The sequence below is a fragment of the Haliotis rufescens genome, unplaced genomic scaffold, assembly GCF_023055435.1.
Source record: "Haliotis rufescens isolate VD_foot unplaced genomic scaffold, xgHalRufe1.0.p SCAF_6, whole genome shotgun sequence".
Lineage (NCBI taxonomy): Eukaryota > Metazoa > Mollusca > Gastropoda > Lepetellida > Haliotidae > Haliotis > Haliotis rufescens.
The window spans coordinates 1110113-1137318 of NW_025964334.1; the positions used below are offsets into that span (position 1 = coordinate 1110113).

The window sequence follows — 27206 nt, forward strand, 5'->3', positions numbered from 1 at the left end:
AAACGTGTGAAGTATTGACGATGTCACAATTATTGCTATGGAGTCGCCTGTGAAGAACCTGGCGACACTGGGCTACGGCTGTCATACACGGACAGTGATACACGGGGAAGGCTCACTCACTCACTCACTCACTCATTCTCCATCACATGCATTACATATTCACAAAGTAAATTTGGGGTACTAAAATATAGTTGTTTTCTTCAAAAGATCTGTACAATCTACTTGTACACTAAAGGTGGGAGATATATTTTCAAATTGATCCAGTCCAGTTTGTTTACTTGTTTTACAGATAAATCTGCCTCAATGTCAAACATGGTGTGTCTGTTTTCAGTCCATGTCGCGACATTGTAGGCAGCGTTACTCTCAAACACGATAAATGTTTTCAGCAAAGAAAATCAGAAACAATTGACATGTAGTCAGCTGTGACTGAAACTTCCTGGCGCCATCTCCCATATTGCTGCACTGCAGATATATCTGTCTTACATCACCCATCACCACTCTGGGCATCCATGCCTCATCTTAGCTCAGATAATCCATGAAACAAGAAATAAACTGGTCCAGACTACAAAATACTGTATGCTTAGTTGCAGGTCAGTTACCATGGTTACTAAACATTGCTCGTTTCAGCACCACTTTCTCACAGGTTCAAATGTGTCTCCGACATCACATCGCAGTGGATAACATCAACGTCCGACTGACGCTCATGATGATGACTATGTACACAATTTCTAATAATGAACAAAATTCATGAATATTGTTGTAGGTAAGAATACACTGTGACACACTTCTGTACAACTAGCCAACCAAAATGATTACGAAATATGTTAATTATGGTAATTTAAGACAATCTATTGTAACATAAAATGACAGATTGTCTTGTTATAGTAAAGATCAGAGCTCCAGATATCTTTTTGAGCAATTGAGTTTTTATTCTGGGGTTTCTATTTTAATTGGGTTATGACATTTTTCATTGAGTAACCAATATTTTTTCACTCATCAATTCATCACTCTATTGGGTTTTCCAAAATTAGTGAACATTTTAAGATTTAAAAAATAAAATAAAATAATGCTTTAGATGTATATAACTGTTCTAAATATATAGGCTTGACTCGGAAAGTACATTAGCTCATAATTGTGTTTTGGAAATTGGCTCCTTTGTACAGATGCTGAAAAAACTTCATTGGGTATTTACGTGGGCTGTTTTTATACAGTTGAGTTTTTCATTTAATGCATGCGTTTCTGTACGCAAGTTGATGAAAAAAATTGGGTTTTGAATAATTTTGGGGGGTATTTTACACAAATATGCTGCTATCTGTAGCTCTGAAAGATGATCACAAAGATAATTAGAGACTGAAAGAAATTAAGACAAATTTGGTAGTAAAGAGAAAATGTTTAATATTTGAAACAAAATGAACAAATCTGACATTTTATTCTTGGGTCGATCCCCAAACACCTTGTGTCAGTCCAATACAGACAATTGAGCACTAAAAGGGGAGATAACTTCATACAGAAACTCGGTAAGAGAGACTAGCGTCCCATCAGTCAACCCATAACATAGGGGCTCTGGATTAAAAAAACATTTCATTTTACACATGAATTATTTTGATTATCCACATCTACCTATCTCATTACACATTGATCTAGAGTCTATAGGCTCATATTCCCTACAGTATTTACACTGGTAAACAGGTATGTAGATATATATATTATACAATATAAGCATAACATCAGCAATTACAAATCACATAATTTCACAAATTCAGAAAATTAACAATTCAATCTGGGTTAGTGACAAACCCAGGAAAACAACTCACTGATGTAAATTAATCTAATGCAATGATTAACTGATGATTTGTGTTCTGAAAGAATTCTGTACACAACATAGCTGACATGTTGAAACAAATGACGGGTGCTACAGAAGGCCCTACACAGGTGTGGTACTGAGGATTCTACTGAATATATTTGTATTCATGCCTGGCTCAGACAATCTTAAAAAATAAACCATGATCATATCCTTGAAACATTTTTCATATCCTTTGAATTTATTTCAAATACAAAAACACATTTCAATAGTTCTACCCAAATATTCAAATCCATGAAACTCAGAACCAACACCTTAATATTCTTCGGCTTAAACGGAATAAAAGTTGACTAACCAAATCAGCAAAGAAGCATGACTCTTGTCACCATTAAGAGTTGTCTCCCTTTGACACATACACTGAGACGTCCGGACATATATCGACTGCTTGGCTTGACACACATGCTCGAACTACCCTGGGGTTCAGCTCCCTGGGCAGTATCCCTGCATGATGCTGCTATACTGGTTACAGTGTTTGCTGGTGTGTGACGAGTCGTCCCTTCGTGGTGTTGATGCTGGGTGTTGATGCTGGGTGTTGATGCTGGGTGTCCAGTGGAAACCCCCTCTACACATTATCTACAGCAGAGTTCATTGATTTAGCCTCTCCAGTTCATCGGGGGATAAAAATCGGACGTGCGTAAAGGGGAATATTCCAGTTCTTCCGTTCACCTCTCCCTCCCACTGTCCGTTAACATTCATTGCTGTGACTGTGATTATCTCCCCTTTCTGAAACAAAAAAAGTGTATCTAAATTGTGACTTTTACACTGCTTTTAACAATACATTGTTTATAGTATTACATCGCTTTTAGTATCACATTACTTTAAGTATAATTTCTTGTATCAAGCACAGCAAGGCAGGGGACATTGAGAATGGGGATCTTCAATATTGCCACAAATTGGAACTGAATAAAACTGACAGAAAATGAAAACATAGCTAACATTTGTGTCTCGTTCCAGCAGGACTTGCTACAAACTCTAAGGACTAGTAATTAAAGTTTAGAAGAGTCCTCTTGAATGGTCTTATAGAAAAGACTTCTTTGCCTGTGGACGTGGAGTTGACAAACCAAGGTTCATAACTAGGGCTTTGCTTCAAACCCTAAGATCTTGGCATGCATAGGTGATGCAACTCAGCAGAGTGAATTACGGTGCCTTGAATGACTGGGGCACCTGTGCCCATGTCACAGAAAACTGGGGCCACTATCGCCAGCCAACCTACCAATAGCTTCAGCTGTGTTTTATCGTAAGCATTGGGTATCCTCTGGGTAATCACAGTAGCCTTGGCTGGCAGGGTAACCTGAAAAAAAGGAAGGAAGATTATACATAACAAACATATCATTCATCTCTCTATTAACAACATACTCAGTCAGTCATCACATCCATCTCACATCTATCTGTACTTACCTTGACATATATGTAACATACTTGTATTTTATTGGTCAGTGATGTTTTGATAAACTTCCAGGTACCGTTAACATCGGTGGTATTGGCATTTATGCCAAAAAAATCAGTGGTATTGGCATTTATGTCTGTTAACATCAGTGGTATTGGCATTTATGTCTGTTCACATCGGTGGTATTGGCATTTCTGTCTGTTAACATCAGTGGTATTGGCATTTATGCCTGTTAACATCAGTGGTATTGGCATTTATGCCTGTTCACATTAGTGGTATTGGCATTTATGCCTGTTAACATCAGTGGTATTGGCTTTTATGCCTGTTAACATCAGTGGTATTGGCATTTAGGTCTGTTAACATCGGTGGTATTGGCATTTATGCCTGTTAACATCAGTGGTATTGGCATTTAGGTCTGTTAACATCGGTGGTATTGGCATTTCTGTCTGTTAACATCAGTGGTATTGGCATTTATGTCTGTTCACATCGGTGGTATTGGCATTTCTGTCTGTTAACATCAGTGGTATTGGCATTTAAGTCTGTTAACATCAGTGGTATTGGCATTTATGCCTGTTAACATCGGTGGTATTGGCATTTATGCCTGTTAACATCAGTGGTATTGGCATTTAGGTCTGTTAACATCGGTGGTATTGGCTTTTGTGTCTGTTAACATCAATGGTATTGGCACTTTTGTCTGTTAACATCGGTGGTATTGGCATTTATGTCTGTTAACATCAGTGGTATCAGTGTTAACATCAGTGGTCTGTTAACATTGGTGATAACTGTACTAAAGGCTATTAAAATCAGTGTTATCTGTACTTGCGTCTGTTAACGTTTGTGGTGTCTGAACTTACGTCTGTTAACATCGGTGGTATCTGTACTTACGTCTGTTAACATCAGTGGTATTGGCATTTATGCCTGTTAACATCAGTGGTATTGGCATTTATGTCTGTTAACATCAGTGGTATTGGCATTTGTCTGTTAACATCAGTGGTATTGGCATTTAGGTCTGTTAACATCGGTGGTATTGGCATTTATGCCTGTTAACATCAGTGGTATTGGCATTTATGTCTGTTATCATCAGTGGTATTGGCATTTATGCCTGTTAACATCAGTGGTATTGGCATTTAGGTCTGTTAACATCGGTGGTATTGGCATTTATGCCTGTTAACAGTAGTGGTATTGGCATTTATGCCTGTTAACATCAGTGGTATTGGCATTTATGCCTGTTAACATCAGTGGTATTTGCATTTATGCCTGTTAACATCAGTGGTATTGGCATTAATGCCTGTTAACATCAGTGGTATTGGCATTTATGCCTGTTAACATCAGTGGTATTGGCATTTATGCCTGTTAACATCAGTGGTATTGGCATTAATGCCTGTTAACATCAGTGCTATTGGCATTTATGCCTGTTAACATCGTTGGTGTCAGTGTTAACATTAGTGGTCTGTTAACATCGTGGTATCTGTACTTACATCTATTAACATCGTGGTATCTGTACTTATGTATGTTAACATCGGTGGTATCTGTACTTACGTCTGTTATCATTGGTGGTATTGGACTCTGGTAGTCTGGTCTAGGTGGGCTCGTGACTTCCTGATACTGCAAGGAAAGTCGATACATTCAACTTGTTTGTTGTTTAACACCACCCCATACTGCAATACTGCAGCTGTAAATACCCAAGTCTAGTCCAGACACTACATTGTGAGCTGCAGACTCTGTGATTTACCTTTCTTTGTGAGTCTCCCTAGCAAGAACATCACACTCACACATCAATCAGCCGCCACAAGGATGAAACCACCCTTCAAACACTTCACAACAAAAGTGACACTGATGGAATTTAACAGTTTTTAGAATGAAATCTATTTTTTCCTTAAGTGACAAATGTTATATTTGGGATAACACTTTCTTGGTGAAGTACAGATTCTGGTACTTTGTGGGGTTGAGTCCCGTCCGGGATTCGAACCCACACTGCCAGAGTGAGGCACCTAATCACCAGCACACAAGTCAGCAATCTAACCAACTCAGCTGCCAAGGCTTCCACAAAAATGAAAGTCCGACAACTGGTTGTCTAGATCACGCACTTTGTGTACCCCTCTGATAAAGTGTAAATTGGCACGGCTCCCATGGTATTGTGTATTCATATTTTTCATTAAACAGAGCTACGGATAAGCTGTGTATTTGCGTAAAATATCCCCCCCCTCCCAAATATTCAAAACCCAATCACTTTCAATTAACTTGCGTTAAAACGCATGCAAATAATGAACAACTCAAATGTATAAAAACAGCACGCGTAAATACCCAATGAAGCTTTTTCAGCATGTGTACAAAGGAGCTAATTTCCGAAACACAACTACAAGCTAAGTTACTTTACGAGTCAAGCCTATATTTAGAACCGTTGTATACATCTAAAAACATAATTGTTTTTGGATAAATCCAATAGAGTGATGAATAGATTAGTGAAAAAATATTGGTTACGCAATGAAAAATGTAATAGCCCAATTAAATCGAAACCATCGAGTAAAAACTCAATTGCTCAAAAAGGTATCTGGAACTCTCTTAAAGTTTTAAAACAGGCTGTACATTCCTCACCATTCAAGGGAATCCTGGGGTCCTTGAGGTTAGTTCCTATGGTAAAGATATGAAGACTAATTGTCTTCTCCAAACATGGAGTTATTTTACATAAACCACGAGCCCTAAACAAGCTGAGGATTAGTTGGATCTGACCAATGTTGTCTACCCCGGACATGCATGAGATATGGAAGGTCTTTTCAACTCTGATGACACAGCATACCTTGCCAAAGTACGGCACGGGAATCTGTCCGACCCGACCCTGGTTGTTGCGGGCTGTCCACCAGCTCTCCTCGTCCTTGGAGATCACTTCCAACACTTCCCCCTTCAGGAACGGGAGATCCTCAGGGTCCTGCAACAGCATCAACACTGAGTCATTCCACGTGATCACAACTACTACTACTGCTGCTACTACTACTAATACTACTACTACTGCCACTTCTGCTACTGCTACTACTACAACTCCTACATTACTGCTTGTACTACTGCTACAACTGTTACAACTGCTACTACTGCTACTACTAACAACCAGTGTCAGAAGTAAAACTGACCAGCAGAGAGATTAGTCATGTCACTTGATTGTGATGTCATGGTATCTAATGATGTCACAATGGTCTGCAAAGCATTGTGATGAAATTTCAGTGCTGAGATATCCTGTGAAGGCCAGTTTTGGATGATTAATAGAATATCGCCCTTGTGTCTATTAAGCCTCTATTGACTCGTGCTGACATATTTGATATCAAAAGACGCTTGCGTGAGATTCCCTAGATCTTCAGTTTCATGGATAACAAAGAACAATCCCTACCTCAAGTAATTCTGACATCATCAACATGTGTTTATTCCAGGCAGCGATATTGAATTTCAACAGACTTGAACCCTACTGGCCTGCCACACTTAGATTCAGCTCAAATTTCCTCCATGACAATGACAACATGACTTCCCCAGCAGATGCAGGACATCCCTTTGGACCAGATGGGAATAATTAGACATCCTAATTTCATGGGAAGAGGTACTTAAACATCAGTTTTTTTTGTCTACCCTGAAGAGCACTTCATAGATACTATCTCTCAAACTCAAGCACTTGTAACTTTCTCAACAACTCTTGCAACAGTTTTCTTTCATAAACATTTAAACAGTAGCTTGTGTTTGCCTTAGCCCTATATATCAAGTTTTCAGCTATTATATCTTCTAAATTTCCACTCAATCAAATGACGGTGTCCGTTACATTGCATACATAATATCTGATAAAACAAATGAGTTCCAAGGTTTTGAGACATGCCCTGTCGACGTCTCCCTGTCACACTGACATAATTAGGTACAGCGTGAGTGTGACAAATTCCTGGTGCACTCATTACAACAATAGCCAGTCAGGCATGGGGACAAGGAAGTGTTCTCACAGTAATAGTTAGTGCTGGACAAAGTTTCTCCCCCACAATTTATTGAACAATGAACAATATCAAAATCATACCAAAATATACATCAATAGGCCTTACATTGGGGGGAAAGTGACAAAAGTTGTTGAGTAACAAATGATAGATTACTAATTGACTAATGTGATGTGATGTGATGTCTGTGTGATGTGGCGTGGCGTGGCGTGGCGTGGCGTGGCGTGGCGTGGCGTGGCGTGGCGTGGTGTCTGTGTGGTGTGATGTCTGTGTAGTGTCTGTGTAGTGTGATGTGATGTGGTGTAGTGTTGCGTTGCGTGGCATGGTGTCTGTGTGGTGTGGTGTGGTGTGGTGTGGTGTGGTGTGGTGTGGTGTGGTGTGGTGTGGTGTCTGTGCGGTGTCTGTGTGGTGTGGTGTGGTGTGGTGTGGTGTGGTGTGGTGTGGTGTGGTGTGGTGTGGTGTCTGTGCGGTGTGTCTTTGTGGTGTGTCTTTGTGGTGTGGTGTGGTGTGGTGTGGTGTGGTGTGGTGTGGTGTGGTGTGGTGTGGCGTGGTGTGGCCTGGCGTGGCGTGGTGTGGTGTCTGTGCGGTGTGTCTTTGTGGTGTGGTGTGGTGTGGTGTGGTGTGGTGTGGTGTGGTGTCTGTGTGGTGTGGTGTCTGTGTGGTGTGGTGTGGTGTCTGTGTGGTGTGGTGTGGTGCGGTGTCTGTGTGGTGTTATGAGGTGTGGTGTGGTGTTTGTGTGGTTTCTGTGTGGTGTCTGTGTGGGGTGGTGTGGTGTCTGTGTGGTGTCTGTGCGGTGTCTGTGTGGTGTCTGTGTGGTGTCTGTGAGGTGTGGTGTGGTGTCTGTGCGGTGTCTGTGTGGTGTCTGTGTGGTAATCTAAGTAATCAAATGCAGACACATTCACTATGAAGAACACCATAAAAATAGAAACTTACCCTTCCAGGAAAATCATATTTGGCTACAATCTTAATCCTTGGTGCCTGAAAATCAATACAAAACAGGATCAGAAAATGTTAATTGTGTACTTCATGACACATATAGTCTAATACACATGCAAATTACCGAACAGCATATCTACTTTTAAGTTTAAAATTGATACATGATACAGAGTTCCGTTTTTATAACATCACTATATTCACACATTTACCGAGTCCCATTTTTTATAACATCACTATATTCACACATTTACCGAGTCCCATTTATTATAACAACACTATATTCACCCATTTACTGAGTCCCATTTATTATAACATCACTATATTCACACATTTACTGAGTCCCATTTATTATAACATCACTATATTCACACATTTACTGAGTCCCATTTATTATAACATCACTGTATTCACACATTTTCTGAGTCCCATTTATTATAACATCACTGTATTCACACATTTACTGAGTCGCATTTATTATAACATCACTGTATTCACACATTTTCTGAGTCCCATTTATTATAACATCACTGTATTCACACATTTACTGAGTCCCATTTATTATAACATCACTGTATTCACACATTTACCGAGTCCCATTATTTATAACATCACTATATTCACACATTTACTGAGTCCCATTTATTATAACATCACTGTATTCACACATTGACTGAGTCACAATTTTTATAACATCACTGTATTCACACATTGATTGAGTCCCATTTTTTATAACACCCATGTTTTATAACATCACTGTATTCACACATTGCCTGACACCCATGTTTTATAACATCACTGTATTCACACATTGCCTGACACCCATGTTTTATAACATCACTGTATTCACACATTGCCTGACACCCATGTTTTATAACATCACTGTATTCACAATGCCTGACACACATGTTTTATAACATCACTGTATTCACACATGCCTGACACCAGGTCGGCTACTCACCGGTTTTATTAATGACGTAGAATCTAGGTAATGTGTTTTATAAAAGTTAAGAAGGCTCGGAATATCGGGGAACTCCTGGTCACCGATGCGGAAGCGGGTCTGGTTCCCCACTTGGATGCGGTTGATGATGTAATGGCTGACCTTCATATCTTCCCTGAAACAAAAAAGCAAAGATAATAATCACATGCTGTCACTAGCAAGTACTTGGGATACACACTCACAGATAATAATCACATGCTGTCACTAGCAAGTACTTGGGATACACACTCACAGATAATAATCACATGCTGTCACTAGCAAGTACTTGGGATACACACTCACAGATAATAATCACACGCCGTCACTAGCAAGTACTTGGGATACACACTCACAGATAATAATCACATGCTGTCACTAGCAAGTACTTGGGATACACACTCACAGGTAATAATCACATGCTGTCACTAGCAAGTACTTGGGATACACACTCACAGATAATAATCACATGCTGTCACTAGCAAGTACTTGGGATACACACTCACAGATAATAATCACATGCTGTCACTAGCAAGTACTTGGGATACACACTCACAGGTAATAATCACATGCTGTCACTAGCAAGTACTTGGGATACACACTCACAGGTAATAATCACACGCCGTCACTAGCAAGTACTTGGGATACACACTCACAGGTAATAATCACATGCTGTCACTAGCAAGTACTTGGGATACACACTCACAGATAATAATCACATGCTGTCACTAGCAAGTACTTGGGATACACACTCACAGATAATAATCACATGCTGTCACTAGCAAGTACTTGGGATACACACTCACAGGTAATAATCACACGCCGTCACTAGCAAGTACTTGGGATACACACTCACAGAGATTTACTGACCTGAATCATTTATTGTGGGGATCCAGGGAACTAAAGGCCTTTAACTGTAGCAGGGGTAGATTGTTTCTTGTTTTGTTTTGGTTGTTGTATAATGCCACACTCAGCAATATTCCAGCTATATGATGGCGGACTGTAAATAATCGAGTCTGGACCAGACAATCCAGTGATAGACATCGTGAGCATTGATCCACGCAATTGGGATACCATGACATGCATCAAAGAAGTCAGCGAGCCTGACCACCCGATCCCATTAGTCGCCTCTTATGACAAGCACAGTCGCCTTTTTATGGCACGCATGGGTTGCTGAAGACCTCTTCTACCCCGGATCTTCAGAGGTAGATTGTACAACAAATTTGCATGTAGCCAGCAGGGCCTGCTCCTTTTAAACGTTACTGGCCCTTCTCCCAACTGGCCTACAACAAAGTGGTGGAGGCCACAAAGTGGCTGAGCCTGAGGTCGCGTAGCCACCTAGCAGGGCTCTGAAAATTTTACAACTTCTCACCCGTAAAACGTTTTTGCATGCATCTTGGCTTCCATTTGCCTCATTTGTGTTGATTTATGAGCAAATAAAGAAGTTGCTGTACACAACATTACAAAATGGAGGCCGGTTCTTATTTACCGACATAATCCAATTAAAACAAGCTTATAGTCGACGATGTCATCTATATCCCCGGCATATTTTAACACGTTATGGTCCCAAACCAAGTAACTGACCTAATATTTCTCTTAGCCCATGTCAAAATAGCTGCAATGGAAATTCTAAAATAAACATTTCTTAAACTCCTTAATACCAAATGGCACCAGCTCAGTATGTGCTTTATATATAGACATGCAATGTTCGACGAGGAAATACTTAAAAGTTTATTTGTATTTAACGTTTTTTGAGTTACGCTCCGGAAACGAACACCACCCTTGTAGACCCTTAGTCCAATTTGTTGCCATGGAAACATAAAAAATAAAAATTTATAAAATTCCTAAATAGCAAAAGACACCAGTTCAGTATGTGCCTGGTAGACATGTAAAGTTTTGTAAGAAAGTATTAAACAGTTTTTGAGTTACGCTCAGGAAATGAACACCACCTTTAAAGAACCTAAGTCCAAATTGTTGCCATGGAAACATAAAAAATAAAAATTTACAAAATTCCTAAATAGGCACCATTTAAGCATGAGTCTGATAGACTCGTAGAGAAATATTTAACTGTTTCTGAGTTATGCTCCGGGAACTATTTCGGGACGCACGCACGCACGCACACATGGACGGACGGACGGACGGACGGACGGACGGACGGACAGAACCCATTTCAATATCCTCCACCAACTTTGTTGGGCGGGGGATAAAAAGTAAACAGACACGGAGAAGGGGTGAAATTTCGACTAGCCAGACGGGCCATCTACTTTAAGTTTCAGCAAGCCCTTTGTAACTGTAACTGGCCATGGGCCAACGGGCAAGCAGTCAAATCAATCCCTGTGTCGGGGTCCAAGGTTATAAAATGGGAGTCTCAGGATAACAAATGGAGACCCAAGGGAAATGTCCAAAAGCTAATAGAGTACTCTACCCCCAGTACCATCAGATGGCTCGCAGGCTGTTTGCTAGTTATAGGCGGACATCCCCATCTATGCCAACTGAAACCAATCTTGCGCCAGAAGATTGTGAATCATTCAACTGTGTATTGGACGTTTTAACTGATTGTGTACAGAAATAAATTTCAAGTGGCAACAAATACCGAAATAGCAGCATTCATTCCTCAACATGAATACACATTATCTGCTTCTCTGTGGGTGCATTCAGTGTTAGTTTTGTGTCCTTTTCAATTTGTGTGTGTGTAGCAAGCATGTATCCAGTAAATCCCTGCACTCAACATTAATTGTTTTAGTTGTAAGATCACTGATCTGCCATCAATTTTGGGAGAAAAAAAATCAACAACAAAGTTACACTTTTTCCCTAACAAGATGGAGCAATTGGGCCAAAAGGTGAAAATAATGTTGTGTTCCAATTACACTTCAAAATAGGACAAGCATCAGGTAGGCTTCTTGTTATAGTTTTTATCTTAAACCCAGCAGCCGTCAGGACACACCTGAACATGCTGGAGGTGATGCTGGGTTCTGTTCCTTGTCTCTTGCCTGGGCTTTCGGTTGTGTTGCAATAGTATTGCGATAGTAAAAAAACCCACTATAAGGCTTGATATTCATATTAATCAGTGTCACAGAAACAACTAATGTTTTGCTGGAAATCATAAAGATGGACATTTTCATCTTAAGGTCATTTGGTCCTTTGCCCTATTCCACAAAACTGTCTTAGCGCTACACTACACATGCTACAGTTTCTGTAACTTATTGTTGTATGGGAGGTACGATCATCTTAGCGCTACAATTTCTGTAAGTCAATGTTGTATGGAAGTTACGTTGGTCTTAGCGCTACAATTTCTGTAAGTCAATGTTGTGTGGGAGTGACGATCATCTTAGCGCTACAATTTCTGTAAGTCAATGTTGTATGGAAGTTACGTTGGTCTTAGCGCTACAATTTCTGTAAGTCAATGTTGTGTGGGAGGTACGATCATCTTAGCGCTACAATTTCTGTAAGTCAATGTTGTATGGAAGTTACGTTGGTCTTAGCGCTACAATTTCTGTAAGTCAATGTTGTGTGGGAGTGACGATCATCTTAGCGCTACAATTTCTGTAAGTCAATGTTGTATGGAAGTTACGTTGGTCTTAGCGCTACAATTTCTGTAAGTCAATGTTGTGTGGGAGTGACGATCATCTTAGCGCTACAATTTTTGTAAGTCAATGTTGTATGGAAGTTACGTTGGTCTTAGCGCTACAATTTCTGTAAGTCAATGTTGTGTGGGAGTGACGATTATCTTAGCGCTACAATTTCTGTAAGTCAATGTTGTATGGAAGTTACGTTGGTCTTAGCGCTACAATTTCTGTAAGTCAATGTTGTGTGGGAGTTACGTTGGTCTTAGCGCTACAATTTCTGTAAGTCCATGTTGTGTGGGAGTGACGATCATCTTAGCGCTACAATTTCTGTAAGTCAATGTTGTATGGAAGTTACGTTGGTCTTAGCGCTACAATTTCTGTAAGTCAATGTTGTGTGGGAGTGATGATCATCTTAGCGCTACAATTTCTGTAAGTCAATGTTGTATGGAAGTTACGTTGGTCTTAGCGCTACAATTTCTGTAAGTCAATGTTGTGTGGGAGGTACGACTCTCTTCGCGCTACAGTTTCCGTAAGTCAATGTTGTATGGAAGTTACGTTGGTCTTAGCGCTACAATTTCTGTAAGTCAATGTTGTGTGGGAGGTACGACTCTCTTCGCGCTACAGTTTCCGTAAGTCAATGTTGTATGGAAGTTACGTTGGTCTTAGCGCTACAATTTCTGTAAGTCAATGTTGTATGGGAGGTACGACTCTCTTCGCGCTACAGTTTCTGTAAGTCAATGTTGTATGGAAGTTACGTTGGTCTTAGCGCTACAATTTCTGTAAGTCAATGTTGTGTGGGAGGTACGACTCTCTTCGCGCTACAGTTTCCGTAAGTCAATGTTGTATGGAAGTTACGTTGGTCTTAGCGCTACAATTTCTATAAGTCAATGTTGTGTGGGAGGTACGACTCTCTTCGCGCTACAGTTTCCGTAAGTCAATGTTGTATGGAAGTTACGTTGGTCTTAGCGCTACAATTTCTGTAAGTCAATGTTGTATGGGAGGTACGACTCTCTTCGCGCTACAGTTTCTGTAAGTCAATGTTGTATGGAAGTTACGTTGGTCTTAGCGCTACAATTTCTGTAAGTCAATGTTGTATGGGAGGTACGACTCTCTTCGCGCTACAGTTTCCGTAAGTCAATGTTGTATGGAAGTTACGTTGGTCTTAGCGCTACAATTTCTGTAAGTCAATGTTGTATGGGAGGTACGACTCTCTTCGCGCTACAGTTTCTGTAAGTCAATGTTGTATGGAAGTTACGTTGGTCTTAGCGCTACAATTTCTGTAAGTCAATGTTGTATGGAAGTTACGTTGGTCTTAGCGCTACAGTTTCTGTAAGTCAATGTTGTATGGGAGGTACGACTGTCTTCGCGCTACAGTTTCCATAAGTCAATGTTATATGGAAGTTACGTTGGTCTTCGCGCTAAAGTTTCCGTAAGTCAATGTTATATGGAAGTTACGTTGGTCTTCGCGCTACAGTTTCCGTAAGTCAATGTTGTACCGGAGGTACGACTGTCTGTGCTAAGATTGCTTCAGGTAATGAGGGTCCTGGAGAGCTAACAAACATTCCAACGTGTATGGTTCACTTACACACAACCCATGAAGCTGATGTCAAACTCAACATAAATAAATTGCAAGTGATTCTGTGGCATTTGATTGGACAAAAAAAAGGCCACAACCCCTAATGGTCCACTGTCAGTGATTGGCTGATAACAAAATGGGCGAGACTTGAGTTGCATTATTGCGCTGAACGATGTAACTGATTCTGTATTGTTTTCTTCAGTTGTTTGTCTTGATAAATAAGCTGAAGTTATCTTTGTCGACGTTTTTCGTAAACGTGAAAAACGGTATGCAAAAATTCAACACGTACACCCTGGTTGTTACATATATACCTTCATAAACACGTAACATACTGAAGACAATTACTGAGTGAGTCAACTGCCACACTGTGCAGCAGCACAATCACAATGATCAGGTCCTCCACGGACTGACAGGGAGCGGTCTTGCATGAACAGCTACAAATAACCTGATCGCGGGGGAGAACCTAGTTTAACATTGTGGTGTCCTGGGCTTGTAACAATGACGGCAGCAGGGTTGACTGCACATATCACCACCATTCCCATGGACCAGCAGTGATAAGTACCAGTAGATATATCCAAGCTGTGCTGCTTCTATTTTTAAACAAACAGTTAAAGTTTGTTAATTTTGCTCTAACAATTTGGGGCATGTTTGTTTATCAGATTACAGTCTAAGTTCTTTTAGGTTGATCATCACAGGCAAACCCCAAATTATAAGAGCAAAATAAACAAATATATGCCATCTTCCAACCCAGTACTGTTGGTTGTGTAACGCTGCACGAAACTATTCCAGCTATATCCAAATCTGGACAAGACGAGACAATCCAGTGATTGATACCACGTGCGATGATTGTCAGGGTTCTATACACACAATCAACCAAGTCAAGTCACCAGACCCATTAGGTGGCCACATTTTACCACAGCTTGCTGGGAACCGGTCCGCACCCACAATCCCTCCAGGGGACAAACCCTGCTAAGTCGCCCAAACACCAGAGTGTGTGTGAATATTACTTCTTTATGTATGCAGGATGAATTTGAAGGAAATTACTTTCTCCAAGCGGTTTGCAGCGTTGATGTAAATAAATATTCTGCTCCAGTAGGTGGCGTTAAAAGGGGAGTATTTAAGGGGGGTGAAGATAACTGAATTGTTCATTCTCGTTCTAAGTGCACGCATGGCCATAATAATATTTCCCTAATATGTGCAAAGTATTACATTTCAATGCTATAACCTGTTTTTCAGATTTGTGATGATGGGGACAGTCGGATACTTTTGAGGGTATTGCTTGTCAGGCGGCAGAGCCACTGTAACACAACGTATACTGCTGCATGGGCAGTCACACGAGGATGTGATGCTTCTCTGGGTCTCAGAGCCATTGTAACACAACGTATACTGCTGCCCGGGCAGTCACACGAGGATGTGATGCTTCTCCGGGTCTCAGAGCCATTGTAACACAACGTATACTGCTGCATGGGCAGTCACACGAGGATGTGATGCTTCTCCGGGTCTCAGAGCCATTGTAACACAACGTATACTGCTGCATGGGCAGTCACACGAGGATGTGATGCTTCTCTGGGTCTCAGAGCCATTGTATCACAACGTATACTGCTGCATGGGCAGTCACACGAGGATGTGATGCTTCTCCGGGTCTCAGAGCCATTGTAACACAACGTATACTGCTGCATGGGCAGTCACACGAGGATGTGATGCTTCTCCGGGTCTCAGAGCCATTGTAACACAACGTATACTGCTGCATGGGCAGTCACACGAGGATGTGATGCTTCTCCGGGTCTCAGAGCCATTGTAACACAACGTATACTGCTGCATGGGCAGTCACACGAGGATGTGATGCTTCTCTGGGTCTCAGAGCCATTGTAACACAACGTATACTGCTGCATGGGCAGTCACACGAGGATGTGATGCTTCTCTGGGTCTCAGAGCCACTGTAACACAACGTATACTGCTGCATGGGCAGTCACACGAGGATGTGATGCTTCTCTGGGTCTCAGAGCCACTGTAACACAACGTATACTGCTGCTTGGGCAGTCACACGAGGATGTGATGCTTTTCTGGGTCTCAGAGCCATTGTAACACAACGTATACTGCTGCATGGGCAGTCACACGAGGATGTGATGCTTCTCTGGGTCTCAGAGCCATTGTAACACAACGTATACTGCTGCATGGGCAGTCACACGAGGATGTGATGCTTCTCCGGGTCTCAGAGCCACTGTAACACAACGTATACTGCTGCATGGGCAGTCACACGAGGATGTGATGCTTCTCTGGGTCTCAGAGCCATTGTAACACAACGTATACTGCTGCATGGGCAGTCACACGAGGATGTGATGCTTCTCTGGGTCTCAGAGCCATTGTAACACAACGTATACTGCTGCATGGGCAGTCACACGAGGATGTGATGCTTCTCTGGGTCTCAGAGCCATTGTAACAAAACGTATACTGCTGCATGGGCAGTCACACGAGGATGTGATGCTTCTCTGGGTCTCAGAGCCACTGTAACACAATGTATACTGCTGCATGGGCAGTCACACGAGGATGTGATGCTTCTCTGGGTCTCAGAGCCATTGTAACACAACGTATACTGCTGCATGGGCAGTCACACGAGGATGTGATGCTTCTCTGGGTCTCAGAGCCATTGTAACACAACGTATACTGCTGCATGGGCAGTCACACGAGGATGTGATGCTTCTCTGGGTCTCAGAGCCATTGTAACACAACGTATACTGCTGCATGGGCAGTCACACGAGGATGTGATGCTTCTCCGGGTCTCAGAGCCATTGTAACACAACGTATACTGCTGCATGGGCAGTCACACGAGGATGTGATACTTCTCCGGGTCTCAGAGCCATTGTAACACAACGTATACTGCTGCATGGGCAGTCACACGAGGATGTGATGCTTCTCCGGGTCTCAGAGCCATTGTAACACAACGTATACTGCTGCATGGGCAGTCACACGAGGATGTGATGCTTCTCCGGGTCTCAGAGCCATTGTAACACAACGTATACTGCTGCCTGGGCAGTCACACGAGGATGTGATGCTTCTCCGGGTCTCAGAGCCACTGTAACACAACGTATACTGCTGCATGGGCAGTCACACGAGGATGTGATGCTTCTCTGGGTCTCAGAGCCACTGTAACACAATGTATACTGCTGCCTGGGCAGTCACACGAGGATGTGATGCTTCTCTGGGTCTCAGAGCCATTGTAACACAACGTATACTGCTGCATGGGCAGTCACACGAGGATGTGATGCTTCTCCGGGTCTCAGAGCCATTGTAACACAATGTATACTGCTGCATGGGCAGTCACACGAGGATGTGATGCTTCTCCGGGTCTCAGAGCCATTGTAACACAACGTATACTGCTGCATGGGCAGTCACACGAGGATGTGATGCTTCTCCGGGTCTCAGAGCCATTGTAACACAACGTATACTGCTGCATGGGCAGTCACACGAGGATGTGATGCTTCTCCGGGTCTCAGAGCCATTGTAACACAACGTATACTGCTGCCTGGGCAGTCACACGAGGATGTGATGCTTCTCTGGGTCTCAGAGCCAATACGAGGATGTGATATGCTCTAATGCAGTATGTGTTTGTTAGTGTAGTCAGTGTGACTGCAGGTTCCTTGGCTACCCGCCATTCTACAAGATCATGTTATGATTACATCATAATACAGCTGTAAATATACTTGTTGAAGTGTATCTTCATCAGGGACAATCTGTGTTCTGTGTAGTTTACGGCTAGACATTGCTGCACTATTTGAATGGGACGTGGGTATATTAATGTATAATACTGTATCTTGTATACAGAAAGAATGTTCCAGTGTTCATGTCTGCTGTAAACACGCTGGTAGGAGCTGCTGGAGTTGGGAGGAATTTGTGATCAATGAATGCATAATGCAAATGTAAGATCAAGTATTTGTCGATCAATGTTTGTCAGATGCAATGTTTGTCAGATGCAATGTATATCAGATGTAATCTATGTCAGATGCAATGTATCTCAGATGCAATCTATGTCAGATGTAATCTATGTCAGATGCAATCTATGTCAGTTATAAAATATGTCAGATGTAATGTATGTCAGATGAATGTATGTCAGATGTAATCTATGTCAGATGTAAAGTATGTCAGATGAATGTATGTCAGATGTAATGTATGTCAGATGTAATGTATGTCAGATGTAATGTATGTCAGATGCAATGTATGTCAGATGTAATCTATGTCAGATGTAATGTATGTCAGATGTAATGTATGTCAGATGTGATGTATGTCAGATGTAATGTATGTCAGATGTAATGTATGTCAGATGAAATGTATGTCAGATGTAATGTATGTCAGATGTAATGTATGTCAGATGTAATGTATGTCAGATGTAATGTATGTCAGATGCAATGTATGTCAGATGTAATGTATGTCAGATGTAATGTATGTCAGATGTAATCTATGTCAGATCCAATGTATGTCAGATGTAATCTATGTCAGATGTAATGTATGACAGATGTAATGTATGTCAGATGTAATGTATGTCAGATGTGATGTATGTCAGATGTTATGTATGACAGATGTAATGTATGTCAGATGTAATGTATGTCAGATGTGATGTATGTCAGATGTAATGTATGTCAGATGTGATGTATGTCAGATGTTATGTATGACAGATGCAATGTATGTCAGATGTAATGTATGTCAGATGTAATGTATGTCAGATGCAATGTATGTCAGATGTAATGTATGTCAGATGTAATCTATGTCAGATGTAATCTATGTCAGATGTGATGTATGTCAGATGTGATGTATGTCAGATGTAATGTATGTCAGATGTAATCTATGTCAGATGTAATCTATGTCAGATGTAATCTATGTCAGATGTAATGTATGTCAGATGTAATGTATGTCAGATGTAATCTATGTCAGATGTAATCTATGTCAGATGTAATGTATGTCAGATGTAATGTATGTCAGATGTAATCTATGTCAGATGTAATGTATGTCAGATGTAATGTATGTCAGATGTAATCTATGTCAGATGTAATGTATGTCAGATGTAATCTATGTCAGATGTAATGTATGTCAGATGTAATCTATGTCAGATGTAATCTATGTCAGATGTGATGTATGTCAGATGTAATGTATGTCAGATGTAATGTATGTCAGATGTAATGTATGTCAGATGTAATCTATGTCAGATGTAATGTATGTCAGATGTAATGTATGTCAGATGTAATCTATGTCAGATGTAATGTATGTCAGATGTAATGTATGTCAGATGTAATGTATGTCAGATGTAATCTATGTCAGATGTAATCTATGTCAGATGTAATCTATGTCAGATGTGATGTATGTCAGATGTAATGTATGTCAGATGTAATGTATGTCAGATGTAATGTATGTCAGATGTAATGTATGTCAGATGTAATGTATGTCAGATGTGATGTATGTCAGATGTAATGTATGTCAGATGTAATGTATGTCAGATGTAATGTATGTCAGATGTAATCTATGTCAGATGTAATGTATGTCAGATGTAATGTATGTCAGATGTAATCTATGTCAGATGTAATGTATGTCAGATGTAATCTATGTCAGATGTAATGTATGTCAGATGTAATCTATGTCAGATGTAATCTATGTCAGATGTGATGTATGTCAGATGTAATGTATGTCAGATGTAATCTATGTCAGATGTAATGTATGTCAGATGTAATGTATGTCAGATGTAATGTATGTCAGATGTAATCTATGTCAGATGTAATGTATGTCAGATGTAATGTATGTCAGATGTAATGTATGTCAGATGTAATCTATGTCAGATGTAATGTATGTCAGATGTAATGTATGTCAGATGTAATCTATGTCAGATGTAATGTATGTCAGATGTAATCTATGTCAGATGTGATGTATGTCAGATGAATGTATGTCAGATGTAATGTATGTCAGATGTAATGTATGTCAGATGTAATGTATGTCAGATGTAATGTATGTCAGATGTAATCTATGTCAGATGTAATGTATGTCAGATGTAATGTATGTCAGATGTAATCTATGTCAGATGTAATGTATGTCAGATGTAATCTATGTCAGATGTGATGTATGTCAGATGTAATGTATGTCAGATGTAATGTATGTCAGATGTAATGTATGTCAGATGTAATCTATGTCAGATGTAATGTATGTCAGATGTAATGTATGTCAGATGTAATGTATGTCAGATGTAATCTATGTCAGATGTAATGTATGTCAGATGTAATCTATGTCAGATGTGATGTATGTCAGATGTAATGTATGTCAGATGTAATCTATGTCAGATGTAATGTATGTCAGATGTAATGTATGTCAGATGTAATGTATGTCAGATGTAATGTATGTCAGATGTAATCTATGTCAGATGTAATCTATGTCAGATGTGATGTATGTCAGATGTAATCTATGTCAGATGTAATGTATGTCAGATGTAATGTATGTCAGATGTAATGTATGTCAGATGTAATCTATGTCAGATGTAATCTATGTCAGATGTAATCTATGTCAGATGTAATGTATGTCAGATGTAATGTATGTCAGATGTAATGTATGTCAGATGTAATCTATGTCAGATGTAATCTATGTCAGATGTGATGTATGTCAGATGTAATCTATGTCAGATGTAATGTATGTCAGATGTAATGTATGTCAGATGTAATGTATGTCAGATGTAATGTATGTCAGATGTAATCTATGTCAGATGTAATCTATGTCAGATGTAATGTATGTCAGATGTAATGTATGTCAGATGTAATGTATGTCAGATGTAATCTATGTCAGATGTAATGTATGTCAGATGTAATCTATGTCAGATGTAATCTATGTCAGATGTAATCTATGTCAGATGTGATGTATGTCAGATGTAATGTATGTCAGATGTAATCTATGTCAGATGTGATGTATGTCAGATGTAATCTATGTCAGATGTGATGTATGTCAGATGTAATGTATGTCAGATGTAATCTATGTCAGATGTAATGTATGTCAGATGTAATCTATGTCAGATGTAATCTATGTCAGATGTGATGTATGTCAGATGTAATGTATGTCAGATGTAATCTATGTCAGATGTGATGTATGTCAGATGTAATGTATGTCAGATGTGATGTATGTCAGATGTAATGTATGTCAGATGTAATCTATGTCAGATGTAATGTATGTCAGATGTAATCTATGTCAGATGTAATCTATGTCAGATGTAATGTATGTCAGATGTAATGTATGTCAGATGTAATCTATGTCAGATGTAATCTATGTCAGATGTGATGTATGTCAGATGTAATGTATGTCAGATGTAATGTATGTCAGATGTGATGTATGTCAGATGTAATCTATGTCAGATGTAATGTATGTCAGATGTAATCTATGTCAGATGTAATCTATGTCAGATGTAATCTATGTCAGATGTAATGTATGTCAGATGTAATGTATGTCAGATGTAATCTATGTCAGATGTAATGTATGTCAGATGTAATGTATGTCAGATGTAATTTATGTCAGATGTAATGTATGTCAGATGTAATCTATGTCAGATGTAATGTATGTCAGATGTAATGTATGTCAGATGTAATGTATGTCAGATGTAATGTATGTCAGATGTAATGTATGTCAGATGTAATGTATGTCAGATGTAATCTATGTCAGATGTAATGTATGTCAGATGTAATGTATGTCAGATGTAATCTATGTCAGATGTAATGTATGTCAGATGTAATGTATGTCAGATGTAATGTATGTCAGATGTAATGTATGTCAGATGTAATCTATGTCAGATGTAATGTATGTCAGATGTAATGTATGTCAGATGTAATGTATGTCAGATGTAATGTATGTCAGATGTAATCTATGTCAGATGTAATGTATGTCAGATGTAATGTATGTCAGATGTAATCTATGTCAGATGTAATGTATGTCAGATGTAATCTATGTCAGATGTAATCTATGTCAGATGTAATCTATGTCAGATGTAATGTATGTCAGATGTAATCTATGTCAGATGTAATGTATGTCAGATGTAATCTATGTCAGATGTAATGTATGTCAGATGTAATGTATGTCAGATGTAATCTATGTCAGATGTGATGTATGTCAGATGTAATGTATGTCAGATGTAATCTATGTCAGATGTAATGTATGTCAGATGTAATGTATGTCAGATGTAATGTATGTCAGATGTAATCTATGTCAGATGTAATGTATGACAGATGTGATGTATGGATCATCTCATGCATGTCTGGTTACACAGTTGTGTTCATAAAGCAGAGTCCACCTATGTACAGTGTTTCCCACAGTGACATGTTATGATCTTGTGTAACAGTTGGGCAGAGGTGAAGCTCAGTGCTGGGGAAAATGGAAAATAGTGTAATTTTATCATCAATCAATGGTCATAATTAGCTCTGAAATCGACCAATCACTCAGAAATTTTAATTCAGAGATTTTTCATTACAAGTTCCCGTTTACCGGTAAATACCAGTTTTTTACCGGTAACATAAGGCTTGGACTGGTAATTCATGTGACTGCCAGTCCTTCTGGATTGGCAAATAAATCTTTGTTGAACAAAACATTGGCGATTATCATATAAGTATATTTTTTTAACAAAGTCAACTTGTCTGTTACCATTAAGGTTTCCCCTATTCTATCTCTTTTGCAAAGAAATAACATTTTGCTTTGCTTTGAGGTTAAATATATATTTGTTGCGACTTCGTCTTGAAATATAAAATATAAAGGGACAATTGTGACTGGACTTTGTGTGAATGACGTGTTGATCTAACTCAGTTAAAGCGGAGATGAACAGGAACATGATGTTGAAAGAATTAAATCCGGGTAATTTTCATACTTTCTATATATGTTGAAAGTTGGGACTGACAAAAATTAGGGGGAACTGGTAATATTTGGAGTTGCCAGTCCACCAGAACTGACAGTTTCAAAAGCCAGCGGGAACACTGATTTGGCTTATTACGAAGATTATTCCAAAAATTAATATACTTCACTGGTTACAAGCAGAGAAGGGTTGAATAAAGTACTGAATTGATTACCAGAGTTTTTTATTTCAAATAGCCATTATATTGATTACATTGACTATGGACACTTGGAATATTTTACCCAGATTTCCTTTCCCATGTACCATCAGTTGTGTCTACTTTGTCCTGTACCATCAGTTGCGTCTACTTTGTCCTGTACCATCAGTTGTGTCTACCTTGTCCTGTACCATCAGTTGTGTCTACTTTGTCCTGTACCATCAGTTGTGTCTACTTTGTCCTGTACCATCAGTTGTGTCTACTTTGTCCTGTACCATCATTTGTGTCTACCTTGTCCTGTACCATCAGTTGTGTCTACTTTGTCCTATACCAGTAAGTTGTGTCTACTTTGTCCTGTACCATCAGTTGTGTCTACCTTGTCCTGTACCTATAAGTTGTGTCTACCTTGTCCTGTACCATCAGTTGTGTCTACTTTGTCCTGTACCATCAGTTGTGTCTACCTCGTCCTGTACCAGTAAGTTGTGTCTACTTTGTCCTGTACCATCAGTTGTGTCTACCTTGTCCTGTACCATCAGTTGTGTCTACTTTGTCCTGTACCATCAGTTGTGTCTACCTCGTCCTGTACCATCAGTTGTGTCTACTTTGTCCTGTACCATCAGTTGTGTCTACCTCGTCCTGTACCATCAGTTGTGTCTACTTTGTCCTGTACCATCAGTTGTGTCTACTTTGTCCTGTACCATCAGTGTCCTGTACCATCAGTTGTGTCTACTTTCCCGTGTACCTGAACGTCTGCAGCATCCACTCACCTGACACATAGTACAAAATCTCCACGTATTGATCGACTCTCTCGTACAAGGAACACGCCGCTGTCACGTTCATTCATCAATATATCATTAGTCTCCTCTCGACCAAGTGGACCGAAGTACCAACTGAAAAAAACAACATCAACATCAGTATTCACCAGCAACTTCAGTATTCACCATCAACATCATCGACATCAGTATTAAACATCAACATCAGAATTCAACTCAGTATTCACCATTGACTTCAGTATTCAACTCAGTATTCAACATCAACAACAGTATTCAACATCAACATCAGTATTCAACATCAACATCAGTATTCAACATCAACTTCAGTATTCAACTCAGTATTCAACATCAACATCAGTATTCAACATCAGTATTCAACATCAACATCAGTATTCAACTCAGTATTCAACATCAACATCAGTATTCACCATCAACTTCAGTATTCAACTCAGTATTCACCATCAACTTCAGTATTCAACATCAACATCAGTATTGAACATCAACTTCCCTAATGTCAGTATTCACCAATGTCAGCATCCACTATCAACTTCAGTATTCAACATCAGTATTCACCATCAACATCAGTATTCACCATCAACTTCAGTATTCCCATCGACATCAGTATTCACCATCAACTTCAGTATTCACCATCAACATCAGTATTCAACATCAACATCAGGATTCAACATCGACATCAGTATTCAACTCAGTATTCAACATCGACATCAGTATTAAACATCAACTTCCCTTATGTCAATATTCACCAATGTCAGCATTCACCATCAACTTCAGTATTCACCATCAACCTCAGCATGCACGCACTCACTCACACACGCACATCCACATTGTATCATTCTAAACTTTGAATTCAGAAGAAATTTGAAACACCAGGGTATAAACTGAAGTTGATGAAATTCGCTGAAGGGATGCAATGTCAACTTATTCAGCACATAATACTTGAAAAATCTTTTTTTCCACAATACTCATTTAATAAATACACATAGAGAACGATGAATGTGGAAGGGGGAGAGAGGGGGGAGGAGTTTCATGGTTACTTTGGCACAAACACAGCCTCTATCATTGTGACATCAAGCCTGAACATCCTTAGGTTCAGCTCAGCACACTCTTCCTACACACAGGGTCTGGCATATCGTTCTGCAGCCAGTCAGGTCACCAGTAATCTCACTATTAAAATGCACTCGAACACACAAAACATTATCTCTAAATCACACTACACTGGCAATGTCAGAATTTAAGGAATTTGAAACAATGAAACATAATTTCATAATCCATGACAGCTGACCTATAAGCTGCCATTTGGCAGCCAGGAGTGACCTTTGACCTTCATCCCATGTTTGGGCCCTGTTATAATACACGCTGCTCCGGCAATCATAGATAGCATTTAGCAGGCCGATTATGACGGTCGCAGGGGAAGACAAAGCGACAGTCACCAATGTAATGTGTCCACAGGCACTTGTATTGTCTGCCTGGTGATACCGGCGGCGGAATATGACAATTACTACCCACCCCCAGGGTGTTGCCCTGTAACCATGGTGAACTAGTGTATGAAAGGCTTCGTCGCTGATGTCAAGTGGCCACCATTATCATTGAATGAAGACAAAATGTTTTATGAGTAACAGACTGTATTTCGTCAAACCCACAAATGAGTGAGTGAGTGAGTTAGGTTTAAGGTCTTTGAACAGTTTTTCTGTGTTACTGATTCTCAGATTCTCAAGTCAGCTTTAGGAACAGGTCAAGTCAAATCTAGAATTTCAACGTACAACCAGCAGATTCTGGTGCGATAAAGGGAGTGTACTCTACACAGTGAAAGAGTGTTGTTTGTTGTTTAACATGGCACTCAGCCATGACACGGGGTGTACATTGATTGATATTATGAGCATTGATCCATGCAATCGGGGTACGATAAAACACTAACAACAAAGTCACTGAGCCTAACCATCTGATCCAGTAAACAAACTGTTACAGCCAGACCAGTTTCCTACAGAATTTTAACCTGGAACCTCTGAGGTCTCAGTGAACTAAAGCATCTTAGACACTGTCACTGTGATCGGCAGCTTGCATGGCTGCATCAGATAATCAGTTACACATTTTGAGGAACACAACATCGCAATACACCCATACTCTGGTCAATTGTCGAGTGAATCGTTTAGAAAGTGGATTTGTTTCAAACCATATGTCCATTACTTTACCTTGACCTCCAAAACTGTGGTGACAGCCCCCCCATAATTCATTTCAAGAGTCCTTATGGGAAAAATATGAGGGTCCTGTAAACGTAATGAGTGAGTGAATGAGTTGGGTTTAACGCCACTTTTAACAATATTCCCGTTATATTACGGCGTGTCAGCTTAATGTTGGAGGAAAGCCTCAAGTGATGCTGGTCTTAGATGTTTACCACTTTGGTGACCCACAAGCACGGATATGGTGCTGACAAACCTAGAAACATAATTGGGGCGAACCGGGATTCGAACCCACAATCATAGGTTTCTGGCGTGCCCAAGGGATGCAACTCTGAACAGGGAATCGCGGCAAATTAGACGACTGGGCCACCCGTGTCCCCATAAACGTAATGAAATGGTGCAGTGTACTGTGCTGAAAGACTTGAATCTTACTTTAATCACAGGACCTAGATCTTTCCACTCCAGAAATTGGTACAATGAATCTTACTGAACATCCCTGGGGATGCAACACATTCTATTGTCCATATATTTGTGCGTACTAGACACATTTCATGCATCATGTAAACCCCTGTATGTGTCATAGGAAAGTGAGATCAGGTTTTATATCTAGGTTAATAATCTAGGTCACTGGCAGTTTCTAATTAATAACATAAGGAGGAACGTCCTCTTGAAAGTGAATAAAATCAACGAAATGTCCGGAATTGAACAAATCCTCAACACGACAACGTTGATGACAACAGGAAGTGTTGCTTCTCGCCCTCCATGAATAGTTCGAATCATCCGTATGTGACACTGCTGAACAATCCTAATAAGTATCCTTCCTAGCAACACTTGTATTCTACTCACTTTCCTCAACACAGTACATATCCTTGTGTCACTGTTGCGGGCATTTGCATTTTCACAGAGGATGAATAGCACTCCTTCACT

General features: G+C 40.0%; 1 protein-coding gene across 1 annotated transcript in view; it reads right to left on the reverse strand.

Moving 5' to 3' along the window:
- Positions 1–1370: 1370 nt before the first annotated feature.
- LOC124116844 (adapter molecule Crk-like) overlaps positions 1371–27206 on the reverse strand; it is a 35156-nt gene continuing 9320 nt past the window's right edge. The window contains exons 2-8 of the mRNA XM_046478399.2: positions 24076–24198; positions 9102–9255; positions 8141–8185; positions 6046–6174; positions 4788–4853; positions 3075–3152; positions 1371–2584 (exon numbers count right to left, since the gene is read on the reverse strand). Of these exons, the coding sequence (XP_046334355.1) occupies positions 2447–2584; positions 3075–3152; positions 4788–4853; positions 6046–6174; positions 8141–8185; positions 9102–9255; positions 24076–24198 (733 nt within the window). The 3' untranslated portion in view covers positions 1371–2446. The remainder of the gene's footprint in view (positions 2585–3074; positions 3153–4787; positions 4854–6045; positions 6175–8140; positions 8186–9101; positions 9256–24075; positions 24199–27206) is intronic.